At 41.2% G+C, this 12,435-nt stretch overlaps 3 protein-coding genes across 3 annotated transcripts; 1 reads left to right on the top strand and 2 right to left on the bottom strand. All coding sequences in view use genetic code 12, as the record gives it.

Moving 5' to 3' along the window:
* Positions 1-33: 33 nt before the first annotated feature.
* THR4 (threonine synthase) lies at positions 34-1,545 on the bottom strand (the record flags this gene model as incomplete). The annotated part of the gene is made up of 1 exon (XM_051750692.1): positions 34-1,545. One exon carries the CDS (start codon positions 1,543-1,545, stop codon positions 34-36), a length of 1,512 nt encoding a protein of 503 aa, XP_051609986.1.
* A 153-nt stretch (positions 1,546-1,698) lies between these two features.
* PTH1 (putative phosphatidate cytidylyltransferase) lies at positions 1,699-2,847 on the top strand (the record flags this gene model as incomplete). The annotated part of the gene is made up of 1 exon (XM_051750691.1): positions 1,699-2,847. One exon carries the CDS (start codon positions 1,699-1,701, stop codon positions 2,845-2,847), a length of 1,149 nt encoding a protein of 382 aa, XP_051609985.1.
* Positions 2,848-2,887: 40 nt separating this feature from the next.
* KGF57_001480 (pleiotropic drug resistance family ABC transporter) lies at positions 2,888-7,417 on the bottom strand (the record flags this gene model as incomplete). Its single annotated transcript, XM_051750690.1, has 1 exon — positions 2,888-7,417. One exon carries the CDS (start codon positions 7,415-7,417, stop codon positions 2,888-2,890), a length of 4,530 nt encoding a protein of 1,509 aa, XP_051609984.1.
* Positions 7,418-12,435: the final 5,018 nt, after the last annotated feature.

Below are 12,435 nucleotides of genomic sequence, written 5' to 3'. Positions count from 1 at the left end.
TGTCGATGGTAAGGTAAATATACACAAACGTGATTAGAATTTTAATTCGTCCTTGATGGCTTGCTTCACTTTTTCGATACTTGGCTCATCAATGAGCTTGATTCTCTTTTCCTTTGTGCTCAATTGTTTCAACTCTTCTGGTAACACATCTTTTTCAAAAGAGTAGCCGTCGAATTCTTGGAGAGCTTTGTTCACAACCTCGGAAAATTTGGCGGGGTGGGCAGTTGAAAGTGAAATATACTGTACTGGCTCTGTATCTTTTTCAATAAATCTGTGTGATGTCTTGACACCTACAGAAGTGTGTGGGTCTATGACGTACTTTTCCGAGCTGTTTGAATAAACATGTTTAATTGTCTCAATGGTGGCCTCGTTGTCTACTCTGTCTGAATCAAAAATGTCACGAGCTTTTTCCACCACCTCCTTTGGGGCGGTAAACTTGCCATTTTCTTTCAACTGCTTCATCCAGTCATTCAAAACAGCACCTGCCTTTTCGTCATTTCCTCCAGTAACGTTATCTCTAATCAAATACCACAACAATCTTTCAAAATTGGATGAGATTAAAATATCCATAGCAGGTGAATAGGTGGCCTTGACTCCAACCTCTTGTTGCTTGGCGTATTCCCCTGATTTCATGAATCTATCCAATATATCATTTTCATTTGTTGCAATGATCAATTTGTCTGCGGGTAATCCCATCTTGTAGGCGTAATAACCAGCCAAAATGTCCCCAAAGTTTCCTGATGGAACAACAAATCTGATTTTCCCTTGAGCTTGCTTTTGCAATTGGAAAAATGAGTAAAAATAGTACGTTTGTTGAGCGAGGATTCTTGCCCAATTGATGGAGTTAACGGCACCGACGTGGTACTTGTCATTGAACTCCTTGTCTCCAAAGATCAGTTTCACGATATCTTGGCAGTCATCGAAAGTTCCTTTGACGGATAATGTGTGCACATTGGAATCCTCTACCGTGGTCATTTGTTCCTCTTGGATAGGACTTATTCTACCAGTAGGGTACAAGATGAAAACGGAAACGTCCTTTTTACCTCTCAATCCGTAAATTGCAGCCGATCCGGTATCGCCAGAGGTGGCACCAACAACTGTGATGATATCCCTTGGTTCCCCTTCAGCCTTTTTGCTGTTTCTTCTTGTCAAAAAGTATTCAAACAAGTTTCCCACGAATTGCAAGGCCACATCTTTGAATGCATATGTGGGACCGTGGAACAACTCCAACAAGTACAATTTGTTATCGAGCTTTTTCAATGGGGTGACATCAGCTGATCTGAAAGTTGAATAAGAGCGTTTTATCAAATCCTTCAAATCCACATTTGGGACCTCCTTTTCACTAATGTACAATCTCATTATCTCGAATGCCAATTCATTAAACGACAAGTTTTTCCAAGTGTCAAGGAAGTTGGATGGTAAACTTGGAATTTCTGATGGCAAATAAAGACCTCCATCAGGTGCCAAACCTGTCATTACCACATCCTCAAACGACAATTCTTCTGGCTTGTCAGACCTGGTTGATCTGTATACTTGGGACGACATTGGTGACTTAAACGTTGGAGATCTATCGATAAATTTTTTGGTTGTTTTTTTTTTTTTTTTTCTCTTTCTCTTTCTTTTTTTTTTTTTCTTTTTCTCTTTCGTTTTTGGCCAAATTTTTCACCGAAATACATTCGAATGAGTCACTGGAGGATCATGTCACGGATATGCCGACTCCGGGTGACATTTAATCAACTCCGCTCGTTCCACTGTGTGTCTGTTCGCTTATCGACGTTTGTTTCTCCAACAACACCGTACTCTGACAAGTACTACAAACCCATTATCACTGAAGGTGCGGCTGGATTTGACAAGTTGGTGATTCCCAAAGATTTCCGTGCAGATAATCAAAGTTTGACGACTGAGAGCCAAGAGAAGTTGGCGGAGATTGTTGGCACGTTTGATGCGGAGATTTCTGCAGTGGTGGGATACGGATCAGGGATTCTTCCGCAAAACGGGTACGACAAGCCAGATAAGGAGAAGCAATTGGATTTCATTTTCCTAGTTGAGGATACTGGTAAATTCCATAAGGAGAATTGCAAGCAAAATCCTTCACACTACTCCACCGGGTCACAGACTTTGATTAACTGGTGGCAAGGGAGCGGGATATACTTTAACCCATATGTCCTCATCAAGGACAAGTTGACCAAGTATGGCGTGACATCGAGAAGGTCTGCTTTTATGGACCTTAGTGAATGGAGCTCTTTGTACTTTGCGGGGAGATTGCAAAAACCGGTCAACTATATCAAGGAGGACAATATGTTGAGATTTCTCAATCAGTATAATTTGAAAAACGCCATGACCATTGCAATATTCCTAATGCAAGCCAATCAGTTCTCAGAGCGACAATTGTACGAGCAAATAACCAGCATATCATATCTTGGAGATTTTCGTATGTACGTTGGTGGTGAGAACCCAAACAAGGTAAAGAACATTGTTTCAAAGCAATTCCAGTACTTTAAGAAATTGTATGATCCTATCTTGCAGTACTTTATACGACGGAATTACCTCGTCATCACCGACAATGACGAAACAAACCGCACATTCAAAACCAATCTCACTACGACCGCTAGAATCAACTTGATTTCGAGTCTCCCATTGAAATTTCGCACCCAGTTATACAGCAAGTACCCGGAGTCTTCTGTGAAGGAAATTGCCAGGGACGAAAAACTACCCGAGAACATAAGGGGTTTGATCACTTCGACCATTATCTACAGCTCACTCATTCAAGGGTTGAAGGGTTTGTTTACTGCGGGGTTATTGAAATCGCTAAAGTACTCAATAGCCAAACGTAGAAAGAGCTCCTAACAGAAAATACGCATTTACCTAATTCTAACTCTAAAAACAATCACTTCTTCTCCTTCTCCTTCTCCTTCTCCTTCTCCTTCTCCTTCCTCTCTTTATTCTTGTTTCCCTTTTCTCTGTTTCCTTTGGGGACTCTGGCCAACCAATAAAGGGCACACGTGAGGACAATGTTTGCAGCAATGAAACAAATAACGAGTCCGAAATTCCTCCATCTCTGACTATATTTCGCACTAATTGAGTCCAAATAAGTATTGGTCGACTTTATTGAACAATAATGGCACCCATTAGTCTCATCGATGTACCCGCCTGCAGTTTGCAAATATGATTGCATGTATGAAGAACAAGACTGCCCACTGGGTGGTTCGATTGTTGATAACTCTGTATCACTGCACTCCACTGAGGTGTTTGCCAATCCCGTACCAAGCATACCTTGCACCAAATAGGTGAATGGATTACAGCGGTACATGAATATCCAAAAGCCAGGCAAGTCAGGACCAGTAACTAAAACACCACAAAATGCCAAACACAAGGTAAACAAAAGGTTTGCAAGATTTGCTGCGTTTTCGGCAAGCTCAACGAATGAAATACACAAAAGACCCATGGTACTGGTGTAGACATAGAAGGAGTTGATAAAGAGCCACATCAAAACACCTCTTTGGTTAACAGCATGAGTCGGCTCGGCATTTGCGTAAAGTCCAACAGGGTAGTACCAGCAAAAGAATGCAATCGTACCTACTGCAATTTGGTAAGGCATTTCCGCTGTGAGCTGAGCCGTAATGAAAGCAAACCAGCTGAATGTTCTTGACGGTGCTTCTCGAACTTCATAAACGTCTCTTTGCTTCACATATTGTGGGAGCAATTGTTCCACCATGGTGTTGAATGGGATGAAAAACATAAACACTGAAAACATCTGGTTTTGTAATCCTTGTATTGTTTTCTTTGCTTTGAAGAATGAGAATCCGTTGAACAAAGCCGATGAGATAACCAAGAATGCCTTTGCGTATATGTATCCGGGACTTCTCCAATCTTGAACAATAACCCTCCAAGTAACTAACAAGTATTGTTTCCATAATGGTGCTGCGTAAGAGTACTTTGTTTCGGGGTCTTCATCTCTAGGCAACTTGGACAATTCAGTTTCCATTGTGGCAATTTCCTTTCTTACATCTTGGTACTCTTGTGAATTCCTCCAAACTTCAAAGTAGTCATGTTTGGCATGCGATCCAGGAGCAGCTCCAACAACTTGCAACATCCATTCTGCAGGATTGGCTTCTGCCGGACATGGATCAGCACCATTCCTTTCAAAATAGTCAATCAATGTTTGGAAATTTTCTCCCAAGTCCCCAAAGTACACAGTTTTTCCTCCTCTTTGCAAAAACAACAAACGATCAAACTCTTGCAACAACAATGCAGAAGGTTGATGGATGGTACATAAAATTGCTTGTCCATTGTCCGCTAACTTTCTCATCAATTTACAAATGGACCAAGCAGTTTGCGAATCCAACCCCGAGGTAGGCTCATCAAGGAACAACAACAATTTGGGCTTGGCAACCAATTCAACCCCAATGGTCAAACGTTTCCTCTGTTCAACATTCAAACCTTCTCCAGCAACACCTACCAATGCATCGGCGTAATCAGTCATCTCCAACAAGTCAATGATGTAATCAACATATGCGTCCTTATCTTTCTTGGAGATCTTGTTGGACTGTCTCAAGTAGGCAGAGAACTGTAATGCTTCTCTAACAGTGGAGGTGGGCAAATGCAAGTCTTGTTGTTGGACATAACCAATCGATCTTTGGAATGAGGAGTCAAGAGAGTGACCATTGACTAATCGTGTACCATCAGTTATGACACCGGTTGTGACTCTCTCTGACAAACAATTCAACAAGGTGGTTTTCCCAGCACCCGAGGCCCCCATCAAAGCAGTAATCTGCCCGGGCTTGACCCATCCATCAACATGATCCAAAATGACCCTATCTTCCTTCTTGATTTTAACCTGGTATGTCAAATCCTTCCAGAAGAAAATTTCTCTGTTGCTAGGTATCTCGGCAGATGTTACTGCTCTAGCACCATTTTCAAATCTTGCAGCTTCACCTTCTGCCTCACGCGAGACCTTCTGATTGGGCATGCCACCGTATTCGGAATCCCTGGCCTGAGCCAATCTTTTTTGCTTTTGCTTCTTCAATGAACCTTTCAAAAACAAAACAATCTCACCTTTTTGCAAAGCACCCTTGTTGAACTCAGTAAGGGAAATATAGACAAACAAAAAGAAAACAGCAAACCCAATAGTGATACCAAGATTTCTCCACTTGTGAGAATTGTAATATTGATAAGCGAGTCTGATGTAGTCAGTACCATTAACATAATCGGCTCCCGGCTTTGATCCCACTGCTGAACATACCCTATTGTTCTGGCCAATATTTTGATATGCAGGTCCCGCAGGTACATAAGCTGAACACGAGAAATCGCGATCGTGAAATTCGTTTGCCATTAGTGATTCAAACACATATCCAACAGGGTTGATATAATTGATCCATCTTGACCATCCCAACATATCGGGTGTAGGGATGACGAAACCAGTGAAAATAATCAATGCAAGCAACAATACAGTGGCTGGAGTGAAGGCCGCCGCAATCGATGTCGAAACAGCACCAATAGATCTAAACAAGTGCGACATCACCAACGTACACCACCAACACATCAACCAATAGAAAAAGAATCTTCCGGGGTTCCGTCTGAGGTTGACCATAAAATAGAAAACAAAGTTGAAAGACATCGACAGCAATAACTTTACGGGCAACTCAGTTACGATACTTGCCAATGCATCTGCAGATGGTCGGTAAAGCGCATACTTTTTATGCTTTTCCACAATTGGTCTGGATTCGAAAAGTGACAAGATCTCCAAAAGCGAGGAGAATGCATTGAACAACACGGCAAAAAACAACGCGGCTCCACGGAAATAAAAGGAACCAGTATCCGACGGCAAATTGTAGAAGATGGAGGACAAAATAAGACTCATTACCAACTGACCAAAGACAATAAACAACGAAATTGAAGGATCACCTTTGGTTCTCAACCAGTTTCTGTACATCAAATACTTGACTTGCATTAGGAAAGATACGGTGTATGGTGATGCTGGACGTATGTGGTCTGCTTGTCTTGCTGTGTGTGCCTCATGGTACACTTGTCTTGTGTTCAGCTTTTCACAGTCGACGAAATACTCATCAATCTCCTTAATCAATGCAGCATACTCTGGTGAGTTCTTCCATCTTGCCTCAAACTCTTCTGCAGTACGAGGGACCTTGTTTTCAAAACCTGGACGTGCAACTCTCTCTGCTGGGTTGGACAATGAAGTCAAGAAATCGGCGGTTGTTTGTCTCTGTGGGCACTGCCAACCCATGTTGAGGAAGTATTCTTTGGCTTTTTCGGCGCGGCCAAAGAAAATTTGGTAGCCTTCGTACAACACGACAACTTTGTCAAACAAATCATAAGCGTCTTGTGAACACTGGTAGATGGCAATCAATGGGGTGGTATCTAAAATTGCTGCCGATGTCTTTAATGCCCTGATAAACTCCAATGCTGTGGCAGAGTCCAAACCTCTAGTGGCATTATCCCAGCACTGAATATTTGCACCATTCAATGAGGCCTCTGCAATGGACACTCTTTTACGTTCACCCCCGGAAACACCTCTAACAAAATCGTTACCAACGTTGGTGTTCTTTGTGTGTAAAAGACCATACATTGCCATATACACATCGGCCATGTGTTCGGCATACTTTTCTCGGTCCACATTCTCACCTCTGTTTTTTGGTGTTCTCATTCTAGCTGCAAACTGCAATGTATCTCCAACTGACAAGTGTGGGAAATGAACATCTGTTTCTGCAGAGTAGATAACATCTCCACGATAGTGTTTTGAAATCTCTTTTGGCGTTAATCCATCGTAAGTTATCTTTGACTCTTTGCCAATGTGGAAACCATATGTGTTAACGGCAATGGTTTTCAACAAGGTGGAACAACCAGCACCTGGTCTACCCAAGACAACAGTAAGCTCGCCTGGTCTCATAATGGCATCCATATGTTTCAAAATGTCAAACATCTTTGAGTCGTCCATTTTTCTTACGTAGTCTAAACCTTCTGTGGCGTACTTCCAAAGGGCATTTGTGACTGTTGGCTGGTAGTCGGTGTCGTTTGCAATTCCATAAGCTCTCAAGTTTCTGTAGCCTACACCCAACCTGGAAGGCTTGTAGTAGTCAGGTTGCGTGTCAAACAATTTCTTCAAGTTCTTTACCCAAAACTTGGAATCGAAATTAGTGGAGTTTGGATCTAATCTTTCATCTTGCTCTTCCTCAGCGAGTAAGTTTACACCAGGCACCTGGGACATATGTGTAAGATACCTTTTCAAGCTCGCTGCTGAGCTGGTGTCCTCATTGGTTAACGTTTTTGCCAATTGCTGAACATCTTGGGCGCCAAATCCAGTATACTCATGGATGGAATGCTCGTCAGACGACGACGTAGCGGTCCGTTGTTTCTCCAAGTTATTGGAGGACTCCTTGTTTGACTCCTCTGCACTAGACATCGTTGACGGCTGGGTATAAAGGATTCAAAACAATCAAACAAACAAACAAACAAAACAAACAGAAATGAAGGGATTTTCCTGTTTTATAGATTGGGAGATGACAATAGAACAATTCTTCCGGAGATAGAGCAATATACACAAAACTAACATAAAAAAAAAAAAAAAACAAAGAAAAAAGTGCGGCCGGATAAGAAAAACCGCATGGAAGGGAGTCAAAGTTCGTTCCACGTTCCGCTAAAAATAAGTGTACCCGAAGGCTGTGCTGATGCCAAGAGCTGAACACATTCCCGAAGGGCTTAAGCTATTGGATCGTAGTATTGGAAAACAGTTACACAACGCAGGCAAGATGAAAATGTGCATACGATGCAGGCAATGAATGCATCGTTTCCCGGAGCAATCATCAACTAACCGTGAGCGGCTAATATGGAGAATTCTTTTACGAAGAGGAGAAAAACGTTGTATACGCGCGCCATAGTTAACAAGAGAGATAGAGAGAGAAAAAAAAATGAGAAAAAAAAGTATGCTCTAAAAATAGGTGGACGAAAACGTGGGCAAAATCTGGATAAACTGCGCCAGCTTTGCAGTGAGTAAACGGGTACGGTTTCTATTAGCTTGTAATAATGCGGACAGAATTGGGATATTAGAAATGGGTAACTCATCTCGCAAGTGGATCTGGTGTAAGGGTTGTTTCTTGTCACGGTTTGGTCGTGTAATTAGGCAATAATTACCGCCCTGTTTTATTTGTTTGTTTGTTTCGGGTCGTGCAAAATAGTTACAAATGTGCTTTGAATGAGAGCGTTGTTGAAATACACGCGCTTTGGGGGTGTAAATATTTAAGGGGAGAAGAAAATTTCTCACGCCGACGAGAGGAGACGTGGAGTTTCTCTGTCTTCTTCTCTAGGGTCTTCACTAGAGAGTTCAGTTACATAGAGACTTATAGCCTTTCGAATAGACGCAAGCAATTTAATTACACCCTATCAATCACTCGCGGATTGAAATTAAACAAGCGTTCTAGCAAAAACAAGCACACTAGTTGAAAGTTGAGGATGGGTTGAAGGTGTATAACGAGACTTGCGAGTACGGGCTACACACTGGTATCTCAAGCAGTCAACTTGTTCAACAAATTTCAGTTCTGAATAAAAAAATTGGATATCTTGTACGAACGTGTAGAATATGTGGCGCTAAGTTAAGCGCTAACAAAAATAAAACTTGGGACAAGAAGAGTTTGTGTGGGAAGTTGGTGGGACATATTCAAGTTGCACACACTATTGGATGGAGGTGGTTAATGTCTCTGTGGAGATAGTAGTCTATGGACTGTGCCAATATGTTTATTTGGCGACTTGTCTAACAATGTTTCATTCTGTGGTGTGCATTTTAGTTAAGAGGTAGTGCGGACTCTTCAGGAGTGAGGGAATACTCGAGTATCTTCACGAGTAGTTGTTCTGGTGGCAGGGTAGAAGTAGATGCAACAGTATAGTGGTGTATATGCCACGCAGAAACACTCACTTGCACACTCGTCATACAGAAATGTGCTGGTGTGGCATGTTGGGTCCATTTCGAAAGTATGGTAGTGTCTCAGGACCAAGCCAGACACAGCTCCATTGACAATCTTTTGAGTTACAAAGAAGTTGCCGGTGTCACTGTGTTTCTAGGAGTACAAGAGTGTATGATATCTTAAACTGAGTAGTTGTTTGACAATGCTGTGCATATTCTCTTTGTATCTCATGCTCAAGACTTGTTGTTGCACGTGTGCGCGGATGTGATCTTGTAGTACTATCGTTTTAAGAGAAGCTAATTTATAGGTAGAATCAATGAACGGTTAAGTATCTCTAAAGATTCTGTGCGCAATAAGGTAGCTAAAGTATAAAATGAATAGATTGATGTCTATACAAGAATAAGTATAGATAGAGTGGGAATCTAGGTGTATAAATACACCTCCCAATTCGTCGTCTATTCGCGTTCGTCGTCGACGCATAATAAGCGCTATGCTATTCGTATTGTCGTAATTTTAGACGACGACGAACGGCGCGGCTAGACGGCAGTTATCCAACAACAGATGTAGACTTGCGATGATTCTATCTCTCTCATATTTGTTCTGATGAGTGTGCGGNCGGTGTCACTGTGTTTCTAGGAGTACAAGAATGTATGATATCTTAAACTGAGTAGTTGTTTGACAATGCTGTGCATATTCTCTTTCTATCTAATACTCAAGACTCGTTGTTGCACGTGTGCGCGGATGTAGACTTGCGATGATTCTATCTCTCCCATATTTGTTCTGATGAGTGTGCGGGTCGCTTTCCTGATTTGAAAATTATATTTTGTGTTGAAATGGACCGAGGAAGGAGAGATGAAAGCAGGAGAATGGAGATATGGCGTGGTAGCGCAGTCTTGTGAGAGAGACAAGACTAAAGATAAAGAGGAGGACAGATTTTTGGAGAGGCGGGGAGTGGTGTAGAAGTGGTTGCTGGAGGTGAATGTAGTGAGTGGTGGTGACTGTTGAGCTGTTGCTATTTTTTGTATATGTTTTGGTGTAAGTTGGTAGTATTATGAAGTAAAAAAACAGAAGCAGTGGGTGTGATTGTAGAGGTGAGAATAAGTGAGACAACTGCAACTGCAATGAGATAACAAAGGATATGGAGTAGTTATTACATGCGACAAGAGGCAATATAGAGCATTGGATGGAGATATTACTTGATTATAAGTGGTGATTGATGGGGTGTTTTGACTGAGGTAAGTGTCCTGCATACAAGACAACTCAAGACTGAAGAGACAGCTCTAAGCAACTAGTTCTAGGATGTGAATCATGTTCTCAGTTTAGTGAAACAGAGTACAGAGAAGAAGGAGTCTATTCAGTTGAAGTAGTCAGTTGAAGCAGACAGTTGAAGCAGTCACTTGAGGCAGTCAGTTGAAGCAGTCACTCTCACAGTAACATCTCTTTCAATAAGCAACTCCATCTGAAGAGTAGCCTTNAACTCAAGACTGAAGAGCAACTAGTTCTAGGGTGTGAATCATGTACTCAGTTTAGTGAAACAGAGTACAGACAAGAAGGAGTCTATTCAGTTGAAGCAGTCAGTTGAAGTAGTCAGTTAAAGCAGTCAGTTGAAGCAGTCAGTTGAAGCAGTCAGTTGAAGTAGTCAGTTGAAGTAGTCATTCTCACAGTAACATCTCTTTCAATAAGCAACTACATCTGAAGAGTAGACTTAACTATGGAGGTGTCTTATGATCAACTCATCTTCTGTNTGACACACAAGTCGATTTGCAGAAGGAGGTTGAGTTAACTTAAGTTGGCCAATGTAAGACAGTATACAGTAGTAAGGTCTTTTGTAGGAAATGTAGGTTGGAACTTCCAATTGACGTGCGATGCACATTTGTTGAGTTTTATTGGATATCATTAGTCTAGATGCAGATGTATTAAAGGTAATTTAATCAGAAGCTGGGAATGTATGATTTGAAGTATTGAATCATGATACTTTATGCGACATGGATATATTTCACGACATGGATAAATTTCACGACATTGATATTTATGCGACATGGATATTTCACGACATGGATATTTATGCGACACTGATATTTATGCGACATTGATATATTTCACGACATTGATATTTATGCGACATGTATATATTTCACGACATGGATATTTATGCGACATGTATATATTTCACGACATTGATATTTATGCGACGATGGAAGNTGCGACGATGGAACGACACATGTTTTGACAAGAACAAGACTTTTGATTGTAGTTGTGTTGATAAGCGATTAATTGATAGTACAAAGTGATGCGGAGTCACATTTGGGATGATTTAGTTTTCCAGAAAGAGAGGGACATGGTATAAGGGTTATGAAAGAGATATAGTGCAATAAATGTGGTAGGAGAGGAAGCAATTTGGAACACACAGTGGAACAGAAGAACAGTGATGGACAGTGGGCGTTGAATATAGATGGTAGTGAGAAGTCAGAGCATGATATTGGCTTCGTGCTGTATTTATTGTTTGCTGCATTACGCGTCTGTCTAGTGTTCGGGTAGTAGATAAGCGATATGTATGGACAGTGTGTACATTGTAAGCATAGACAGACATGGATTGTGGTCCGTTTGTACAACATTGCCGAGAGGCAGTGTATGCAGTGGCAGTGTGCTAAGTGGGTGTGCAGGTTGTGTAGGTTGAAGATATAGTTTAGCATTAATGTGGCATTGAATATTTAGTATGAGTGTGTTTGCTAGTAGTAGAGTGCGATATAGTGGGGTTGTTGTTGATACAAGAACAAGGTTGCGGTTAAGAAGCTACGAGCACGAGTAGCGCCGTGGTTGACTTGGAGTGTGGAGTGGATATACGTGGTAGTGTGAAAAAGCTATTTTTGATACTAGAGCAGAGAAAAGAGCATCGGTCAGGTGACGAAGAAGTTGAAAAAATATTTGAATAGAGAAAAGGAGTAAGCGAGAATAACATAAGCAACAATGAGAAGGTAGCGCAGATAGGTGATAGAGACAAGACTGAAGATGAAGAGGAGGACAAATATTTGGAGAGGTGTGGGAGTGAATATAGTGAGTTGTTATGCCTGTTGAGCTGTTACTATTTTTTGTACATGTTTTGGTGTAAGTTGGTAGTATTATGGAGGAAAAAAACAGAAGCAGTGGGTGTNAGCATAGGTCAGGTGACGAAGAAGTTGAAAAAATATTTGAATAGAAAAAAGGAGTAGGCGAGAATAACAAGCAACAATGAGAAGGTAGCGCCGTCAGGTGATAGAGACAAGACTCAAGATGACGAGTAGAACAAATATTTGGAGAGGTGTGGAGTGATTATAGTGACTTGTTATGCCAGTTGAGCTGTTATTATTTTTTGTAAGTGTTTTGGTGTAAGTTGGTAGAATTATGGAGTAAAAAAATAGAAGCAGTGGGTGTGATTGTAGAGAAGAATAAGTGAAAAATATGTTTATAAAATGAGATAACAAAAGATAGGGAGTAGTTGTTACAAGTGATACAACATGAGATAGAGCAATACATTGAGATATTA

The sequence above is a fragment of the Candida theae genome (assembly GCF_024610275.1).
Source record: "Candida theae strain CBS 12239 chromosome Unknown scaffold43, whole genome shotgun sequence".
NCBI lineage: Eukaryota > Fungi > Ascomycota > Pichiomycetes > Serinales > Debaryomycetaceae > Lodderomyces > Lodderomyces theae.
The sequence above is the reverse complement of the archived record's forward strand: the minus strand, read 5'-3'. Positions and strand labels throughout refer to the sequence as shown.